General features: G+C 61.5%; 1 protein-coding gene across 2 annotated transcripts; it reads right to left on the bottom strand.

The window, feature by feature from the left end:
• Positions 1–1,757: 1,757 nt before the first annotated feature.
• Positions 1,758–17,920, bottom strand: CACTIN (cactin, spliceosome C complex subunit). Of its 2 annotated transcripts, XM_063620655.1 has the most exons (11): positions 17,671–17,920; positions 14,768–15,242; positions 11,791–11,886; positions 11,212–11,357; positions 10,170–10,332; positions 9,908–10,022; positions 5,496–5,688; positions 4,562–4,684; positions 4,154–4,461; positions 3,024–3,533; positions 1,816–2,090 (listed from the first exon to the last, which is right to left on the bottom strand). In XM_063620655.1, exons 1-10 carry the CDS (start codon positions 17,847–17,849, stop codon positions 3,043–3,045), a joined length of 2,289 nt encoding a protein of 762 aa, XP_063476725.1. In that variant the 5' UTR covers positions 17,850–17,920; the 3' UTR covers positions 1,816–2,090; positions 3,024–3,042. The 2 variants fall into 2 exon arrangements, with proteins under 2 accessions (XP_055102960.1, XP_063476725.1); XM_055246985.2 differs by having other exon boundaries at positions 1,758–3,533.
• Between the last annotated feature and the right edge of the window lie 384 nt (positions 17,921–18,304).

Genomic DNA, 18,304 nt, shown 5'->3' on the forward strand with positions numbered 1-18,304 from the left:
GTTTCCGGCGGGGGCCGGTGGGGGCCGGGCAGGGAGAGTCTATTCTTAGCTCTGGACACAGCCAAAGTCAGGAAGCTGGGTGGGGGCGGGGGCAGCTTCCAGGACACCAGGTGGACCTTGGGCCAGGGTGGAGAGTCATGGGGTAGATGGGGGTGGTGGTGTGCAGAGCCTACCCCTGGCCCCCACCTCCTGTCTGCCTGCAGGGTCTCCTTGACACCCAGCTCGGAGGCCCTCCCCCCTTCACGTGCCCTCCGTAGCTCCCTGGTGCCCTGCTCCCCTACGATCTGGCTCCTTAGCTTGGCCTGAGCCCTGTGTGCCCCCTGCCCTGGGCACACCTGCTGCCCTGTCCTCTGCAAGGCAGCCGTCACCCTTCTCGGCCAGCAGCCTGTTTTCCCAGGCCCAGTGCCCGTGACCCTTCGGGGGCCCCAGGGCCCCAGCTCTGCTCCCTCCAGACTGGGACCCCTGGCAAAACATGTGCCTGGCCAGTTGGAGGACGGCCATCTCCCTTGGGGTGCAAAAGGCACGTGAGGAGGAGGAAGCAGGATGCTGGGGCTGGGGGACTCTCTGCAAGGGCAGGTGGGGAAACTGAGGCAGGGACAGGGTGGTGGTCTGGGATTGAGATTCTCCAAGGTAGAGAAACCCAGCTTCTAATACTGGCTCTGCCACTTTCTGGGCTCCACAACGTGGGCTTTTGTGAGCCTCAGTGTCCCGAGCAGCCAAATGGAAGTAAATAGTCACACAGAGCTGGTGGGAGGGCCGGGTTAGGCCCAGTACAGGCTGGGCTGCCCCAGCCACGCACACACAACCTGGGCTGCGACTACAGAACCCAGCCTGTCCCAAACAGCACTCTGGGTTCAAAAGTGCTTTCTGGTGTTGAGGATGTAGAAAGCTGTGATCACGTCACTGCACTCCAGCCTGTCTCAAAAAAAGAAAAAGTGCCTCCCGAGTCCAGCCCGGACTCAGCCCTGCCCTCAGCAGCCTGTCCTGATCGGCGGTGGAGCTGGCCAGGGACCCATGCAAGAGGCTGCCCAGAGGATTCTAAGTTGGCTCTGGCCATCTGCCATCAACTTGTGATGTCTGCTAAAGGCTGGGCCAGGGATGGCGGTGTTGTGTGTGCTGCAATGTGATTCGGGATTCTGGAACAGGCTGGTCAGTGTGGGCCAGGGTCTGCGGCGTGGAGAGCGGACGCTGATCAGATGCACTTCGCTGGCCACTTCCCAAGCCCTGTGCCAGCAACTTCCGGGATCCTGTTAGAGGTCGGGGCTGGGAGGTGACCAGTGCCCCAGGGGAGTGCAGGATCTGCCTCGCACCTCTGCCTACTGCAGTGAGAACATTTGGGGAGGCTCATCCTGGGCACTGAAGCACACTGGGCAGCATCCCTGGCCTCCACCCACTCCACGCCAGGAGCAGCCCCAAGGCGGGACCACCATGAATGTCCCCAGGCATGGCCAAGCGCTGCCCCCATGAGAGCCTGGGCCCAGGCCAGCAGCTGTGTCCACCCTTGTACCCTCCCTCCTGTCATCTGGGAAATGGACTGTCGCCCCCGCTGTGGGAGGCAAGGCAGAGGGGTGGGGGGCAAAGACAGACCCAGGCACTAACAGCTCCCAAGGGAGCACTGGGCCCCAGTTGGATGCCCTGTTGTTTCCCAGGCTCTTTCCTTGTGACAAATGCGCTGTGTCACAAATGCCGGCAGCAACTAGGGCAGTGGGTGTGGGGCGTCGGGGACGTTAACACTCTGCATTTCTGCAAACCTGAGATTATTCTAAAATAAAACGTTTATTAAAAAAAAAACATGCAATCTTGCCAATAGGCCAATTCCATGAGAATAAAAGATTTTTTTTCCCACCTACAAAAGTCTTTTTAGAGAAACAAATGAAACTATTTCCAGATGAGGCAGGGTGTCTGGGAGGGGCTGTGGGTGGTCTGGGGCTGGTGACTGGTGAGGTTGGGTGGCCCTCTGGGGGTCTGGGAGGCACATTCCATTTTGCTTCTGTTGGAGATGTTCCCGTCAGATGCTGAAGGAACAAGCCTGCCGGCTGGGCCACTCCGACCTGGGCTGTGGCACCCGTGTGCCCCTCGGGCCTCCTGGCCTGAGAAAAGGGAGTGAGAAGGAGCCATTGTCCTGACATAGGCAAAACTAGGGGTCACTGGTCTCGCACCCCAAGGCGCCGTGAGCAGGCCAGATGGGGGGATCCCTGGGGAAACCCCTCACCATTCTCCAACCCCCAGGCTTCGGGGAGCCCCTGCCCTCCAGGCCCTGTGCTCGGAGGTGGGGGGAGGACGGCTCAGTGACTTTTGGTTCCCATGACCTTGACAGAGACGGGGACCTCGACGCATCCTCCACACCCACTGCGGGGAAATGGACCCCACCAGCCAGCACGGGGTGAGTTGGGGGCCAGCCCCTGCAGAGTGTGGGTGTCCACAGATGGTCCCTTCTGCAGTGGCAGATCGGGCGCCAGCAGGGTGCCAGCCTCAATGCTGCCGATGCGGGCAAGGGTGGCCTGTGGGCAGGGCTGGAGCTGCCCCAGTCGTGGGCTCTGCCTCACGCCCAGTGGGTGCCCTGTGATGTGGCGGGGCTGGCCTTGAGTTTCCTGCTTCTCACAAGCCTGGCACCGCCAAGCCTGGGCCCCTCTGGCCCATCTCCACAGCACCCTGTGTGGCCGCCGCTTGGGGCAGGCCCTGTGGGCCCCACACCCAGCCTGGCTGAGGGGCGGCAGAAAGTGTCTGCCTGGATGGTGAGGTCAGCTGGCGGCTGCTGGCCACCCTCGTGCTCGGAAGATGCCCAGGGCGGCGCCCACCGATGCATTGGGACCCTAGGCCAGCCTGTCCCAGCATATCTTCAGCTCACCATGGCAGGCTCAGTGGTGACCCCCCCCTTTACATAGGTGGAAACTGAGGCCTGGCGAGAGGAAGATGCAGCCTGAGGTGGGACGTGAACCCGCGGCCCTTCAGCCCAGACAGTGGCCCTGGAGTGACCACCAGCTTCACCAAAGCCCCTTTATTGCGCCCCGGAGGCCACCTGCCTGCCGTTCCCCGGGGCCGTCACCGCCGGTAGCGGTAGCGCTTGAAGTGGAACCACAGCTGGAAAATGCCGTTGGCAAACTGGCAGCGGAAGCCGTGGCGGTGCGAGTATTCCCACTCGCGGTTGACGATCTTGAAAGCAATGTCCTCGTAGGGCGGCCCCGCGTGGAAGCGCAGGATGGCGAAATCCTTGTTGTCGGCGCAGGCCTCCAGGAAGTACTCGGGCGTGGAGCGTTTGTCGATGAGGTCGGGGTAGAAGATGTTGAACTTGTATCCCTGCACGATCTTGGGCGGGGGGTTGTCAAAGTCGTAGTGCGTCTGGTTGTACTTGTTCCACTCGAAGCCCGTGTGCACGCGGTTGAAGAAGCGCGGCTTGCGTGGCCGGTACTTGTCGGCCCACAGGTAGGCCTTGCCGGTGAGCGGCATCTCCACGCTGAACTGCGCCTCGTCCTGGCCCATGCCCTCCTTGGCCCGCCGGAAGAAGATGTCCTCCGCGCTCTCGCTGGCGTCTCCTGCGGGCGGGACGGCGTTCACCCGGGCCTCGGCCTCCCCCTGGGTCCTGGCCTCCCTCCTAGCCTCTCTGGCAGGGGCGGCCGCTGGTGCCTCCCGCAAAAGGGAAACAAGCTGGGGCGGGCTAAGGCACATGGGGAGGGGACAGGTCCTGGGGGGCCCTGAGACCCGCACCATCCGCCCCGAGCCCCGGACCTTGGTCTTCATATCTATCGTCCTCCTGGGTGGGAACCAAGCGCAGCGCGCTTCCCCGCCGAGCGGCAGGAGAACCTGGTGGTTAAGACCCGGCTGCGGGATCCAGCCCCACGCATGACCCCCAAGGGGGTCCTGGCCCAGGGATTTTCTGAAGCTGGTATTTTCTCCTGTCTTAGGACCGAGGCTGCCCTGGGAGTGCTCGGACAGCGGGTGGTAAAAGCTTCCACCACCTGTGGCCAGCAAGCCCAGGATGAATGAATGAACGCCCCAGTGCAGGTGACGGAACGGATGCTCAGACACCTGGGGGAGAAGAATCAAGCAGCTCCCTACTGATGCCAGGGGCTTCGGCCGGGAAATGAGGCTGGAGAAGCCCCGCCCCCAGCTCGCCCCACTGGCCCCGCCCCCTGGCCTCCAGCCCCGCCCTTACCCGTGACCTGGAGCTGCTGGCGCGAGAGCTGCAGGCGCTGCAGGTCCTCATCCGGTTCCAGCACGTGCGCGTCCAGTGGCAGCTCGTGCGCCGTGAGTAGCCGCGGGCTGTACCTGCCGGCGTCGTAGTCGTCCAGGCTCTGCTGGATCAGGTCCTCTTCCATGAGCACCGCCTCGCCCTCGCCCTCGCCATCACCGTCCCCGTCGCCGTCGCCCTCTGTCGGGGTCGCGTCGTCCACCTCGGCCTCCGCGGGGCCGCCCTCCGAGGAGGGCCCGGGCGGGGTGGGCGCCGCGTCCTCAGGCTCCAGGCTGGGGAGGAGAGAGCGTTGGAGGCGCAGAGGCTGCCCACCGCCCCTCCATCCTGTTCCGCGTCTGCATCGGCGTCCCCCGGGGTGCCGGCCGGGCCTACCTGCGGCTGGGGGACTGGGGCTCCTGCTTGAGGATGGGGAACAGCGGCTCGCTCTCCACGCCCTGCTCCTGCTTCAGTTTGTACAGCTTCTGCCGCAGCACGTCCTGGTGGCGCTCACGCAACCTGGGACGCAGGGCCGGGGTCAGCCACGTGGAGGCAAAGGGGCTCCGCGCCCCACCCCCACCGAGAGTCTCACGCCTTTTGCTGCAAGGACCCTGAGAAGGTGGTGAGCAGCCACAGCTCTGGCTGGGACCTTTGCCCAGGCTTGGTCAGTTCAGGGTCAAGGCTTATGGGAGAGAGGACGAGAGGACCCAGGTACCCCGGAGAACCATCCCGTGGCAGGGAGGGGTGGGTCTCTGTCTCACGCTGGAGTCTCAGTGTCTTGTGGCTGGGGCTGGCCAGGAGAAGGGGCCCAGCAGGACACCAGCCAACAAACATGATAAATTTAGAGACATTTACAAATTAGCAGAGGAGACATGTATTTACACAGCGGTGCCAAAAACAGTCCAGGAATCTGTACACAGCCAGAGGCCGGGAGGCAGCAGCGCTGGGAGGGCACGGGCCTGGGCGGAAGGCAGCGTGAACAGGCAGGCCGCCTCGGGGCTTCCTGTGATGCCATGGCTGCTGGAGCGCGCCAGGTACTCGTTAAAGGGCGGAAGCTCCTGGGGAGCCCTGTGAGACCAACGGGGCTCAGGACTCCGGGTGAGGGCACTGGAGCATCCTGGGACCTTCCCACTAGGGCGTGGGCCTACGCGCCCCCCGGCCCCCCTTCATCACTCACAGGCCAGCCCCGGCCAGTCGGCACTTTCCTGCCCCCCCTCCACCCCACAAGGTCCCAGGAGGAGGCGAGACCCACCCCACCCAGGACCCAGGAGGGGGCGAAACCCATCCCACCCGGATGGCACCACCCCTGGTACCCGCACCCAGTGCTCACCGGGCCCGCGCCATGTGGGCCCGCAGCTGCTGCAGGAGGCTCTCCCAGTAGCCCATGTCCAGGTTGGGGCCACCAGCGCGGATTTTGCCCTCGATGCCCTGGAAGATGACCTGCAGCTGGTTGTATGTCTTCCCCTTGAACACCGACTGCACGTCGGAGCTGACAGAGGCGTTGACTCCCTCACGGCGCTCACCTGCAGCGTGGTGGGGGCATGGGGGGCGGTTCCACATTTCCTAGGTGCTCCTCAACCCCATCAGAGCCTCCTCCCCTGCCATGGGGGGGTCCCCCTCCCCTCCTCTTCCCCCACAGGGGTCCCATCCAGTCCAGTCCCCTCCCCTTACGGGGGTCCCACCTCCTCCCTGGTCTCAGGTTGTCCCCACCCTGGCCACAGCGGAGGGGAGGGGGTGGGCGGAGGTTGGGAGCCATGTTAAAATGCAGTTGCTGAAGCCTTGCCGTGGAGGCCCAGGCCCCCAGCGCGGGGGAGGCCAGGACTGGCCCTGAGAATGCCCCTCCCCGGGTGAGTCTGATATGTGGGTCTGGGAACCCTAGTTGTGGGCCCCGCCCACAAACCTGAACCAACTCTGCCCTGGCCTTGGGCAGCCCATGAGGGGGTGGGGGGTGTGCTCAGTAGCCAAGCTCTCTGGAATTCAGATCTGCTCTGCCAGCCCGGGCTATGTGACTGTGGGCAAGTAGCCTGCCCTCTCTGGGCCTTGGTTTCCCTCTGTGAAGCCTAATGAGGAGCTCTGCCCTGGCAAAGAAGGCCGCCCTGCTGGCCCCTGGGGAAGCCCTGGGGCCGCCCCAGGTCAAACGGCTCCCCACCGCCGCCCCCCATCCTACATGGAGTCTGTCTGGCATCTACCACTGGCCCGGGGGCCCGAGGCTCAAGTCCCTCCTCGATGGACGGGGAGGCTGCTGAGGGCAGGAGTGGGGTGCTGGGAGGCCGGAGCCCAGCCTGACTCCACGTGCTCTGCCCCACACCGCGTGGCATACCGGCGGCCTCAGGGCTGCTCTCGGGCCATTGCCACCCACCCCGCTGGGTCTGTCCTCACCTCACAACCCTGCCCCCCTTGCTGCCCATGCCCAACCCCTGCCACCTCTGGGCCTTTGCACATGCTGTGCTTCCTGCCAGCCACCCATCCTTCTCTGTCCCGTTCGCCTCCTAAATTCCTCGCATCCTCCATGCTCAGTGAGAACATCCCTTCCGTTGGGAAGCCCTCCCTGACCATCCAGCGATGGCAGCTTCCCGAGGCGGGCAAGGGGGTTTGCTGCTGCTGTTCCCTGTGCCATGCTGGGCCCACAGGGAGCTTGGTGCATAGCTGCTGGTGACACACTGGGCGGGGGTGACCAGCACAGGCACCCTGCTCAAGACCTGCCTTCTCCAGTCCCCGCCGGTGGACAGAGGGTCAAGAGGCCCACACCCTGACCACAGGAGACTGGATAGAGCCTAGACGGCCAATCACCTGGGATCCTGGAATCGGCACCCAGAGCTGCAGCCCCTTTGCTGGGCCCTAAGTGGCACTGGAATCTGTGGCAGCCCCAGCCAAGCACAGCGCGGCTGTGCCCGGACAGGCGGGGCTGCCACGAACACTGAAACCCAAGCAGAAGAGCCCAGCTGGGAAGCTCCCAGGAAGCCAGGCCAGGCGCCGCCCGGTCAGCGTCTACAGAAAGCCGGGTCTGGACGTGCTGCTGCATGTCTGGACGCCTCCCGAATGCCCACAAGGGGGCCCAGGGGGTTTAGGGGGTCCCAACAGCTGCTAGAGGCTGGGGGTGCAGGCCAAGGGCCCTGGCGCTGCATGGGGAGAGGCCAGGCCCTATACAGGGTGGGAGGCTAATGAAGCTGAGCTGGGATGACACCCGTTTTCTACTGCACAACCTCCTGTAGGGTTAGAACTTCCTAGAAAAAGCTAGGCGCACCAAAATCTCACAAATCACCACTAAAGAACTTATTCATGTAAACGGCCAGGCGTGGTGGCTCACGCCTTTAATCCCAGCACTTTCGGAGGCTGAGGTGGGTGGATCATGAGATCAGGAGATCAAGACCATCTTGGCCAACATCGTGAAACCCTGTCTCTACTAAAATACAAAGAATTAGCCGGGTGTGGTGGTGTGCCTGTAATCCCAGCTACTTGGGAGGCTGAGGCAGGGGAATCGCTTGAACCCAGGAGGCGGAGTTTGCTGTGAGCTGAGCTCACACCACTGCACTCCAGCCTGGCGAGAGAGCAAGACACCGTCTCAAAAAACAAAAAAACTTATTCATGTAACCAAACACCACCTGTTCCCCAATAACCTACAGAAATAAAAAACTTAAATAATTTTGTAAAAAATTAAAAAGAAAAAGCATGCAGTCGCTCATGCCTTTAATCCTAGCCCTTTTGGAGGTGAGGCAGGAGGACTGCTTGAGGCCAGGAGTTCAAGACCAGCCTGGGCAACACAGTGAGACCCCATCTCTACAAAAAATTTTCAAAAGTGGCTGGGTATGGTGGCTCACGCCTGTAATCCTAGCACTTTGGGAGGCTGAGGTGGGCGGATCATGAAGTCAAGAGATTCAGACCATCCTGGCCAACATGGTGAAAACCCGTCTCGCTAAAAATACAAAAATTAGCTGAGTGTGATGGCATGCATCTGTAGTCCCAGCTACTTGGGCAGCTGAGGCAAGAGAATCGCTTGAATCTGGGAGGCAGAGGTCGCAGTGAGCAGAGATCGTACCACTGCACTCCAGCCTGGTGACAGAGTGAGACTCCTTCTCAAAAAATAAAAAAAATAAATTAGCTGGGTGTGGTGGTGAGCGCCTGTAGTCCCAGCTTCTAGGGAGGCTGAGGTGGGAGGATCACCTGAGCCCAGGAAGTCGAGGCTACAGTGAGCCTTGATCGCACCACTCAACTCTAGCTTGGGTGACAGAGCGAGACCTTGTCTCTGAAAAATGAAAAGAAAAGTAAAAGAAAAAGCCCAATTAATTGAAGAAGATCCAAGACAGGGGCTCTGTGGGTCTCTGGGAAGACAGCAAAGTCCCCTCGGTTCCCTACTCCTGGAAACCGTGTTGAAAAGAGAATCAGAAACTCCCTCAGAGGACACCAAAGCCACCTGGGACCCCCAACTGTAATGCGTGAGGGGGAAGAAGGGCCGAGGCAGACGTGGTGGAGGCAGAGGGCCACGGAAGGGACGGGAGAGGCCGGGGCCTAGGGCAATAGGGCACGCTGGAAATGCGTCCCAGGCTTATAGGAGAGGGCGGGGCCTAGGGCAATGCTGGAAATGCGTCCCAGGCGTCCTGAAGCCGGTGGTTAGGGTCTGGGGCTTCTGAGGGAAAATGTACTGCATCCAGAAGTCTTTCCCCAGCCCCGCTGGCACCAGCAGGAGCACACAAAGACCCTTACGGACACATCTCTGATGCTGGAGAATTGCCCTGCCTCTCGGAGGTTACACCAAGGAGACCACTGGAGGGATGGGATGGCTGAGTGACCTCCACCTCCGGGGAAGGCAAAGCTCCACTGAAAAAGAGGAAAGCCACAGGCTCTTTCCTAGGAAGGACCTGCCACAGACCACGCTGAGGGCTGCAAATGACACTGACCCAGCCTCTTGGGATCCTCGGCCACCATGGGCTGGTAGCAGCCAAGGCCTGAGAGAGAGGGCAGGGGAAGGACCGGGTCTATCGACAGGGATGCGTGGCCCGTGAGAGCCAGGCACTGTTACAGCAGCCGCTGGGGTGTGGATTTTGGGGGGAGGGCCAGGGCTGCTGTGGTTGGCTTTTAGACCAGGGGGGTCTCATCTAGGGCAATTCTGCCCCCAGGGGACTCTGGGCGACATCTGGGGACATCTGCGATTGTCAGGACTAGGGGTGCTCCTGACCCGGGGTGGGTGGAGGCCAGGGACGTTGCTCAGCACCTGGCAGTGTCCAGGACGGCCCCACCCTAGGGAACGGCCCAGCCCACATGTCCGCAGTGCTCGGGGTAGATGCTTCAGAGCATCCCCGTACAACCACACGGAGGGGAGGGAAACATGATTTTAAAAGCCCATCAGGTTGGAGGGGCATGAACTGACCCATGGGAGGGAGAGTGCCCTGAAGCAGGGTGGCACGGCCTTCAGGCCAGGTGGAGCGAGACCTGCTGTCAAACAGGCAGAGCCACCGTGAGCACTGAAACCCGAGCAGAAAGCCCCGTGGCTCCCGTGAGGCTGGCACCGCCGAGTCAGCGTTTACGGAACGCTGGGTCTGGACGCCGCTGGCCCTGCACCCCAGACAGAGGCCCACCCCCCTGCACCCCTCCCAGGGCCTACTGCCCGCTGCTGCCCCCTGGTGGCTCGGCCCAGAAGGGGAGGCCCCAGTTGGGGAAACAGGCCCCACAGCAAGTCTGAGGCTTCTGGGTGAATGCTGTAGTCCCCGCAGCTCCCCTGGAGCCCAGGCGCACGCCCGCCGTTACCTGGCCCCTTGCCCGAGGCCTCCAGCTTTCGGAGCTTGGAGATCTCGTCCTCAGTGATGGTGGTCATGTCCCGCCAGAAGTCGGCGTTCTTGCCCTGCTCCAGCTCCATGTAGACCTGGGGGCGGGGGTCGGGGGTCGGGGGTAAGGGCACGGGCGTGGCTGGCGTGGGGGAGGGTGCAGGTCAGCAGAGCAGCGGGTGGGGCTGGGCGTGGCTGGCGTGGGGGAGGTACAGGTCAGCAGAGCAGCGGGCGGGGCTGGGTACCTGGATGTCCTCCAGCAGGTCTTCCATGTCGGCCACGGTGAGGCCGTTGAGGAACGTGTAGGGCTCGTGCATCTCCACGGCCAGGTCGTCATCCTCGGCGCTGATGTACTTGGCCAGCAGGTCGATGGGCTTGGCCCGCCCGTCCCGGATGCGGATCTTGGAACTGTGGGGAGCAGGGGAAGGTGGCATCAGAGCCTGGGCTGTACCCTCCATGCTGAAGACCCTGCCCTTGGGGTGACCACACCAGTCGGAGCTGGGGAGGGGCCTGACCCGTTGGGGGTGGTCAGGGAAGGCTTCCTGGAGGAGGAGGCATAAGGTAGAGTGAGCCGGGTCAGCCAGAGGGCGCAGGTCAGCAGTGCAGTCAAAGTGCAGTGCACACAGCACGGACCCGGAGGGTGGGCCAGGTGGGAGGGGCTTCCTGGAGGGCCTCTGGGATGTGCCCAGGAGGGCGGCTTCTATGTGGGCTGTGATGGGGAACAGTGGAGGAGCTGAAGCAGAGGAAGGCTTGGGGGCCAGAGTAGTCACTGCCTCGCAACCACCTCCTCCCCCAAGCAGACCACTCGGAGCAGAGAGCCGGGGTTCTGTTCTGGGCCTGCAGGGGGGTACGCATTGCAGGCGGGTCTTGGTCCAACCCAAGGGAACCCGTCACCAGGCAGGCCCGAGCTGGGAGGAGCCTGATGTCACCCGCCACGGGGCCCAAGGCAAGCAGGGACACCCCGGAGCCACAGCTTGTCTGTAATCCGGGCGGATGGGGGTGCCACCCTCCTGGGTGGAGTGTGGCAGGGACAACCGCAGTCGGTGCAGGACCGGCGTCCAGCACACATGGGGTGCCGTTCACCTGGGCCCGTCTGCTCTGCACCCCGCCCAGCGTGGGAGGGCAGGAGACAGGAGCCTTGCCACCCAGGAAGGGGTCCGGAAGGGAAGGTCCCAAGAAGTGCCACGTGGGACCCTGAAGGGTGGGAGAGCAGTGGCTTCCAGAGTGACAGCCAGTGCCCGGCCCTGGCTCCAAGTCTGGGTCGGGGGGAGGGAGGGCCCGGCGCACCGCAGCTTGGCCTGCTGGAGGTGGAAGTTGTCCTCCTGCTCCTCCCACGTCTTGAAGTGCTCTGCCTCCTTCTCTCGCTGCAGCATCTCCAGCTCCTGCTCGCGCATGGCCTTCTCCCGCTCCCGCTCCAGCCGCAGCTGCTTCACCTGCAGGCACAGGAGGCTGAGGGCAGCCGGGGCCATGGGGGCCGCGGGGCTGTGGAGGGAGGGGCTGTGATGATGGGGGCCCAGCCTCCACCCAGCTGCCCTGGGCACAGGGATTGGTCTGGAGATGCCTGGGCTGGTGGACAGATCTTGGGAAGGGAGAGGGCCCTCCTGCCCAAGACTCAGCTGCTCGGAGCAGCTGGGGCCCTCTCAGCCACCCTGGAGAAAGCATGTGGGAGTGAAGGCCCGAGGCCAGCAGAGCCAAGAGGTGGAGGGGAACAGCTTCCTGGGGCCATGGTCTGAGTCCCTGGATCCAGCCTTACCTGAAGCCAGCCCCCGGACTTCCCACCTAAGCCCCTCAAGTCCCGCCAGAGGGGGTGGGCCTCCAGGCCTTGGAGATGGAGGGCCCTGCCCAGTGGGCTGGCGGAGTGCCTACCTTCTGCAGCTCCAGCCGGTTGTCCTCCTGGATCCTCTTGTTCCGCTCCTTCAGCTCCTTCTCCTCCAGGTGGCTGATCCCCTTCTTCTCCAGGGCCTGGAAGCGCCAAGCACACCTGCCCTGAGCACAGATCTGCCCCCTCGCCCCCCTCCTCTGCTCCTTCGTCCAAGAGATTGACCAGGGCCCTTGTTTTGCAGAGAGGTGACCTGCCAACACTGCACGTCTTCCAACCCCCTCCTTAATGCTCCTGAAACTCAGTGGATCCAATTCAGCACAGACATAGAGCCCCCACTGGGAGTGAGATGTATGCAAAGGGGAAGAAGGGGTCACCCTAACTCCCAATAGGAGGGCCTCGCTCGGGGTCACCCCAACTCCCAACAGGAGGGCCTCACTCAGGGCCACCCCAGCCCCCAACAGAAAAGCCTTGCTCAAGGCCTGCTGACTCGCTTTACCCGGGAGTCTGGGTGCTTCAGACGTGAAGGTCACGCCCTCAGCAAGTCAGGGTCCCCCACTGCGCGTGGGACAGGGCAGGAACAGTGAGTGGGGGCAGCAGCAGCTCTGAAAGCAAACCTGTGGGGTCATGGAGCCCCGCCCACACAGCGGGGCACAGGGGTGGCCACTGATGGGCTTGTCCCAGCCTGGAGACCCTCAAAGCTGGCTTCTTCCAGCAGCTGTCTGAGAGCCTGGTGCGGAGCCCCCACTTCCTGACCACCTTCCCCAGGCTCCCGGCGCCCCGTCGCCATGAGGGGGTTCCAGGACCCCCTGCCGCCCAGAAGAACTTGCCTCCAGGGACACAGGCTGCCTGGCTGGGGACCACCCCCTAGACACCCGGGCCACTCTGTGGTCTATCCAGCCCAGCCTGGGGCCGCTTCCGCAAGCGTCAATGATGACCACAGCTTCCTCCTCCATGGCTGCCCACCCAGAGCTCACGGTAGTGCCCAGCACACCGCAGGCACACAGCACACGGTGGCGATGAAGTGCCAGGCAGCAGTGTGTGCCTCAATAAAGAACCCTGGGGGCTCTGGGGAGCAAGGGGCCAGGAAGGGCTCTCTCAAGAGGGGACGTGTCAGTTGAGGCCTGACAGAAGAGAACAGCCGGGGAAGGGGCAGAGCATGTCCAGGCAGGGGCGCAGCAGTGTGAGGGCCCCAAGGCGGAAGGAGCTCGTTGTGTTCTCAGACGACATCGGGCAGAAGCCACCTGGGGACCCCACAGCTCCCAACTGAGCAACCAGCGAGCAGGTGCAGTCGGCCCAGCCCACATGTTGCCTGCTCCACCCCCTCCACGAGTGGATGCTGCTTCAGATGAGCTGTGTCCTCCACAGGCACAACCCCGTCTGAACCCCTGCAGCTGTAATTGTGACCCTATGTGAAATGACGTCTTGGCCGGGTATGGTGGCTGATACCTGTAATCCCAGCATTTTGGGAGGCCAAGGCGGGCAGATCACTTGAGGTCAGGAGTTCGAGACCAGCCTGACCAACATGGTTAAACTCCGTCTCTACTAAAAATACAAAAATCAGCCGACTTTGGTGGCACCCGCCTGTAATTCCATCTACTTGGGAGGCTGAGGCAGGGGAATCACTTGAACCCGGGAGGCGGAGGTTGCAGTGAGCCGAGATTGCGCCATTGCACTCCAGCCTGGGCAACAGAGTGAGACTCCGTCTCAAAAAAAAAAAAAAGTGATGAGGTCTTGCAGACGTAGGTAAGATGAGGTCATCCTGGAGGTGGCGGGCCCTCATCTAGTGCCTGGTGTCCTCATGAAAAGAGGAACATTTAGACACAGACACACGGAGCAGAAGGCCATGTGGAGACAGAGACGGGAAGACAGCCGGCCACGCAACACAGGAACAGGCCGGGTTCTGCAGCTACAAGCCTGGGAGGGCCCAGCAATCACTAGCCATGACTGGAGCTGGGAGAGGCAGGACGGGCCTCCCCTCGGCCCCCGAAGGGAGTGGGGTCCTGCCCACACCTCCCCACGCCTTCATTTTGGACTTCTGGCCTCCAGAATGAAGAGATAGTAAGTTCTGTTGTCTTATGCCACTGGTGTGACTGATGGCTAAATGGCGGGCGCAGAACGAAACCACCAGCTCAGATGACAGAGCGCCTGGAACTGTGGAACCCTGTCCTGGGTACGTGACGCCAAGAGCTGGCTCTCTAGACAGGTTTCAGGTTGGGCTGGTGTTTGGGGCAAAGAATGGCTGAAGCTTACACCACAAGAGACACAGTTAATGGCAAGAAAATGATGGTGGGCTGGGTGCAGTGGCTCATGCCTGTAATCCCAGAACTCTGGGAGGCCGAGGTGGGAAAATCACTTGAGCTTCAGAGTTTGAGACCAGCCTGGCCAACATAGTGAGACTCCATCTTTACAAAGAAATACAAAATTAGCCGGGCATGGTGGTGGTGCCTGTGGTCCCAGCAAGTCAAAAGGCTGAGGTAGGAAGATCGCTTGAGGCCAGGAGGTCAAGGCTGCAGTGAGCCACGATCACGCCACTGCACTCCAGCCTGGGCGACAGAGCGAGACCGTGTCAAAAAAGAAAGCTGGCCGGGCGTGATCGCTCACGCCTGTAATCCCAGCACTTTGGGAGGCTGAGGCGGGTGGATCACGAGGTCAGGAGATGGAAACCACCCTGGCTAACACAGTGAAACCCCATCTCTACTAAAAATACAAAAAATTAGCTGGGCGTGGTAGCGGGCGCCTCTAGTCCCAGCTACTCGGGAGGCTGAGGCAGGAGAATGGCGTGAACCTGGGAGGTGGAGCTTGCAGTGAGCCAAGATCGCGCCACTGCACTCCAGCCTGGGCGACAGAGCGAGACCCTGTGTCAAAAAAGAAAGCTGATGGCGGCAGAAGCTGGCTTATGCGTGCATGTGTAAAACCAACTCCTGCACGATCAAGTGCAGGCTGGGAGTGTCTCGAGTGTTGGGGTCTCCAGAAACATCGGAAATGCTACAGGGACAGAGGCCACCACCCGGCGGGGCCCACCTTGTTCCAGATGAAGGTGCCCAGTAGGTTGTTGTCTCCAAAGGGGTTGTCGGTGTTTGTGTAGCCCATGTACTCCTCACCCCAGCCCATCTTCTCCCGCTTCTTGCGCTCCTTGGCCTCCTTCTTGGCCAGCCGCCGTGCGCGCTTCTCCTCGGGCGTCTCGAAGGCCTTCATCAGCTCCTCCTGCTGCTTCCGCTCCTCCCGCAGCCGCAGCCGCTCCTGCAGGCTCTGCTGCTGGCTCAGGGCAGCTGCGGTCGCCCGGGGGCTCTGCGATCGCCCCGGAGACGTGGAGCTGGACGCTGAGGAGCTAGGAGACCAAGAGCGTGCGCGCCGTCGCCGGCGAGCCCACTGGCCCCGTGACTGCTCCTCTCCCGAGTCTGACTGAGAGGCCCCATCCCTTGAGTGCCACTGGGGCCGCGGGGGGCTCCGGCTTCGCATCCCTGAGCGCTGCCACCGCTCTTCCTCCAAATCTGACCTGCGGAGAGGACCCATGGATGCCTGCTCAGTGCCTGCCGCTGTCATCTGCTCCACAGATGCTCACTGGGTGCCCGTGGGGGAGCAGGCACTGTTCTAGGTTCTGGGGACACAGCAGTGGCCCAAATATTGATGGCTTCTGCCTTCCTGGGCTCACCCTCTGGTGGGCCCCAACAAGGAAGACATCAGCAAATAAACACACCACGCAACACTAGGCAGAGGCAGAAGCCACAAAGAGTAGCGATGCCGAGCACAGGGGCTGGGGCTGCAGGGCTGAGGTCAGAGAGGGGCTCTCTCAGGAGCTGACACTGAGCCAAGGTCTGGAGGGAGTGGGGAGGCAGCGATGGGTGGATTCGGAGGGAGAGTGTTCGAGGCAGAGCAATAGCAAGGGCCTAGAGGCAGGCACTGACCTGCCACGTTCTAAGAACAATGAGGAGGCTGTGTGGCTGAGACAGAATGTGGCGGAGAGGGAGGAGGCGAGAGCAGGGAGGTGGCTGGGGCTGGTGGCACAGGAATTATAAGGGTATGAACCAGGAGACCCGAACACATTTAGGTTGTCAAGGGAGGGCCTCCTAGATGGAAGTGGTGTTTGAACTAGTCCCACAGGATGGACAGGAGTTAACAAAGTAGAGAGCAGGGAATGGAAGATACACAACCTCAGGGGTGGTTCAGGGGCCTTTAGTTTTATTTATTAGAGACAAAGTCTATTAGACACAGAGTCTACTAGAGGCAAGGTGTATATTTTTATTTATTAGAGACAGAGTCTCCCTCTGTCACACAGGTTGGAGTGCAGCGACATGATCAGAGCCCACTGCAGCCTTGACCTCCTGGGCTCAAGCCTCAGCCTCCTGAGTAGCGGGGACTACAGGCACACACCACCACAGCCAGGTAACTCTTTACATTTTTTTGTGCAGAGGGGTCTTGCTATGTTGCCCAGGGTGGTCTTGAACTCCTGGGCTCAGGCAAGCCTCCTGTCTCAGCCTCCCAAAGTGTTGGGATTACAGATGTGAGCCACTGAGCTCAGTCACGTTTAGGGGTCTTTGTACGCAGAGAACTGCCAAATATTTTGTTAAATGCTCTACCCATTAAGCTCATGTCAAAAAATGTAAACTATGTTGAAACCAATCATTGCAGAGCCCTTAAATATTGGCCACAAGTTCAACTGAATTTTCGTGAACATTAATTCTAATTACATATCTAGAGTGGCAAATTATTGCGAATAATTCCAATACCAGAAAATGGTAGGTGAAAAAACACAAAGATGACATTAACAAGACTTATGCGCAGGCGCGGTGGCTCACGCCTGTAATCCCAACACTTTGAGAGTCTGAGGCGGGCAGATCACTTGAGGCCAGGAGTTCAAGACCTGCCTGACCAACATGGAGAAACCCCAGCTCTACGAAAAAATACAAAAATTAGCTGGGTGTGGCAACACGCGCTTGTAATCCCAGCTACCCGGGAGGCTGAGGCTGAAGAATCGCTTGAACCCAGGAGGCAAAGGTAACAGTGAGCCGAGATCTTGGCACCGCACCCCAGCCTGGGCGACAGAGCAAGACTCCGTCTCAAAAACAAACAAACAAAAAAACCAACAACAGATGAGTGAACTTGGCCCAGAGCGGGGCAAGACTGGCCTGAGTGTCAGCCACGAAGGGACTGAGCCAGCACTGGGGCCCCGGTCTGGGAATCACTCCCTGTCCCCATTCTGGTTTCTCTGTACTGGAACCGGCTCAAGGCAAATCCGACCAAGTGCCCCATCTCCAGAAGAAAAGGACCGTGGGGAAGCTGAGATTCAGGTACTAGGAGTCGGCTGTGAGTCCTGCCAGCTAACACCGAGTCTTCTTCCCTCCCACAGTCCACCTCCACTAGCAAATGTTGTCTCCTCTACTTCCAGAATCCCTCTGAAATCTACGCACTTTGCCCGCTGTGGTTGACTACAGCCTCCCTCCCATCGAGGCTGCCATCATCTACTGTCTGGACAACTGTGCCGTCCTCCTCTGGTGCCGCTCCTGCCTACCCCGCTCCATCCCTTCTCCACCTCAAAGCCAGAAAGTTTGCAGAGTTAAGTCAGTCCACGTCACTCCCCTGCCCAAACTCCTCTCAAGGCTCTCCGTTTCCCTCCGACTAATAACCAAAATCTAATGTGCTGAGCACACAAGGCTCGATATATGATCTGGTCTCTCGTTACCTCCCCGCCGCCTCGCTCACCCGGCTCCGGCCTGTCCCTCCAACCGCCCGGTCCCCTGCCTGGAACGCCTCTCGCCTTCCTTCCGCTGCCAGGTTAATTCCGACCCGTAGTCAGTTGTCCCCTACTCCAGGAAGCCCTCCCCGATAAGTCGGGGGTTTACTGGTTCCCCGGGATCTCCAACCCTCGGTCGGGCGCTCCTGAGGTAGGAGCCGGATCCCCAGCGCCACTCCCGCAGCGACTCCACCTGCGCTCCCGACTCCGCCGCCTCCGTCTGCGCCGTCCCTCGTCCTCCCGACGCCGCCGGTTTCGCCGCCCATGGCTCCTGCTCCGACTTCGGCTTCGGCTCCGGCTCCCGCTCTGGCTCCGCTGGCTTCGGCCCCGGCGACCCGCGGACCGCGAGCGCGACCGTGTGTCCCGACCCATCGGCTGGGCCAGTGGCCGCGGCACAGACACCAATAACCGAAGCCTGCGCTGGGGGCCTTCCTCGCCTACGGCGCTCTCCAGGCTGCCCCGTCCGCGCCTGAGATGGGAAAGAACAACCCATCCCGCTGCCCCAGCCCGCAAGGACTCCGACGCCCCAGACTCTCCACTACGTCTGCAAATGTGGACCGCGTGATTGACTCCAATGGGATTGTCTCCTCCGGGGTGGCGGAGTCTCCTTTCAGGCAGTGCTGGAGGCAGCCCCAGGCGGGTCACCGAACCTCAGGGGGCCTGAGAAACTGTGGGCGGGGCAAGGGCAAACTAGGAACTTTGTGCAGGGAGGGGCCTGCGGAGGCGGGACCAATAAGAAGCGGGTCTGGGCCGGAAGTGGCGCTTCATTGGCGTGACCAGGGGAGTGGCCAAGGAGAGGCGTGTCCGGGAAGCGAGGTCCCCCAAAG

Source organism: Symphalangus syndactylus, chromosome 17, assembly GCF_028878055.3.
Source record: "Symphalangus syndactylus isolate Jambi chromosome 17, NHGRI_mSymSyn1-v2.1_pri, whole genome shotgun sequence".
Lineage (NCBI taxonomy): Eukaryota > Metazoa > Chordata > Mammalia > Primates > Hylobatidae > Symphalangus > Symphalangus syndactylus.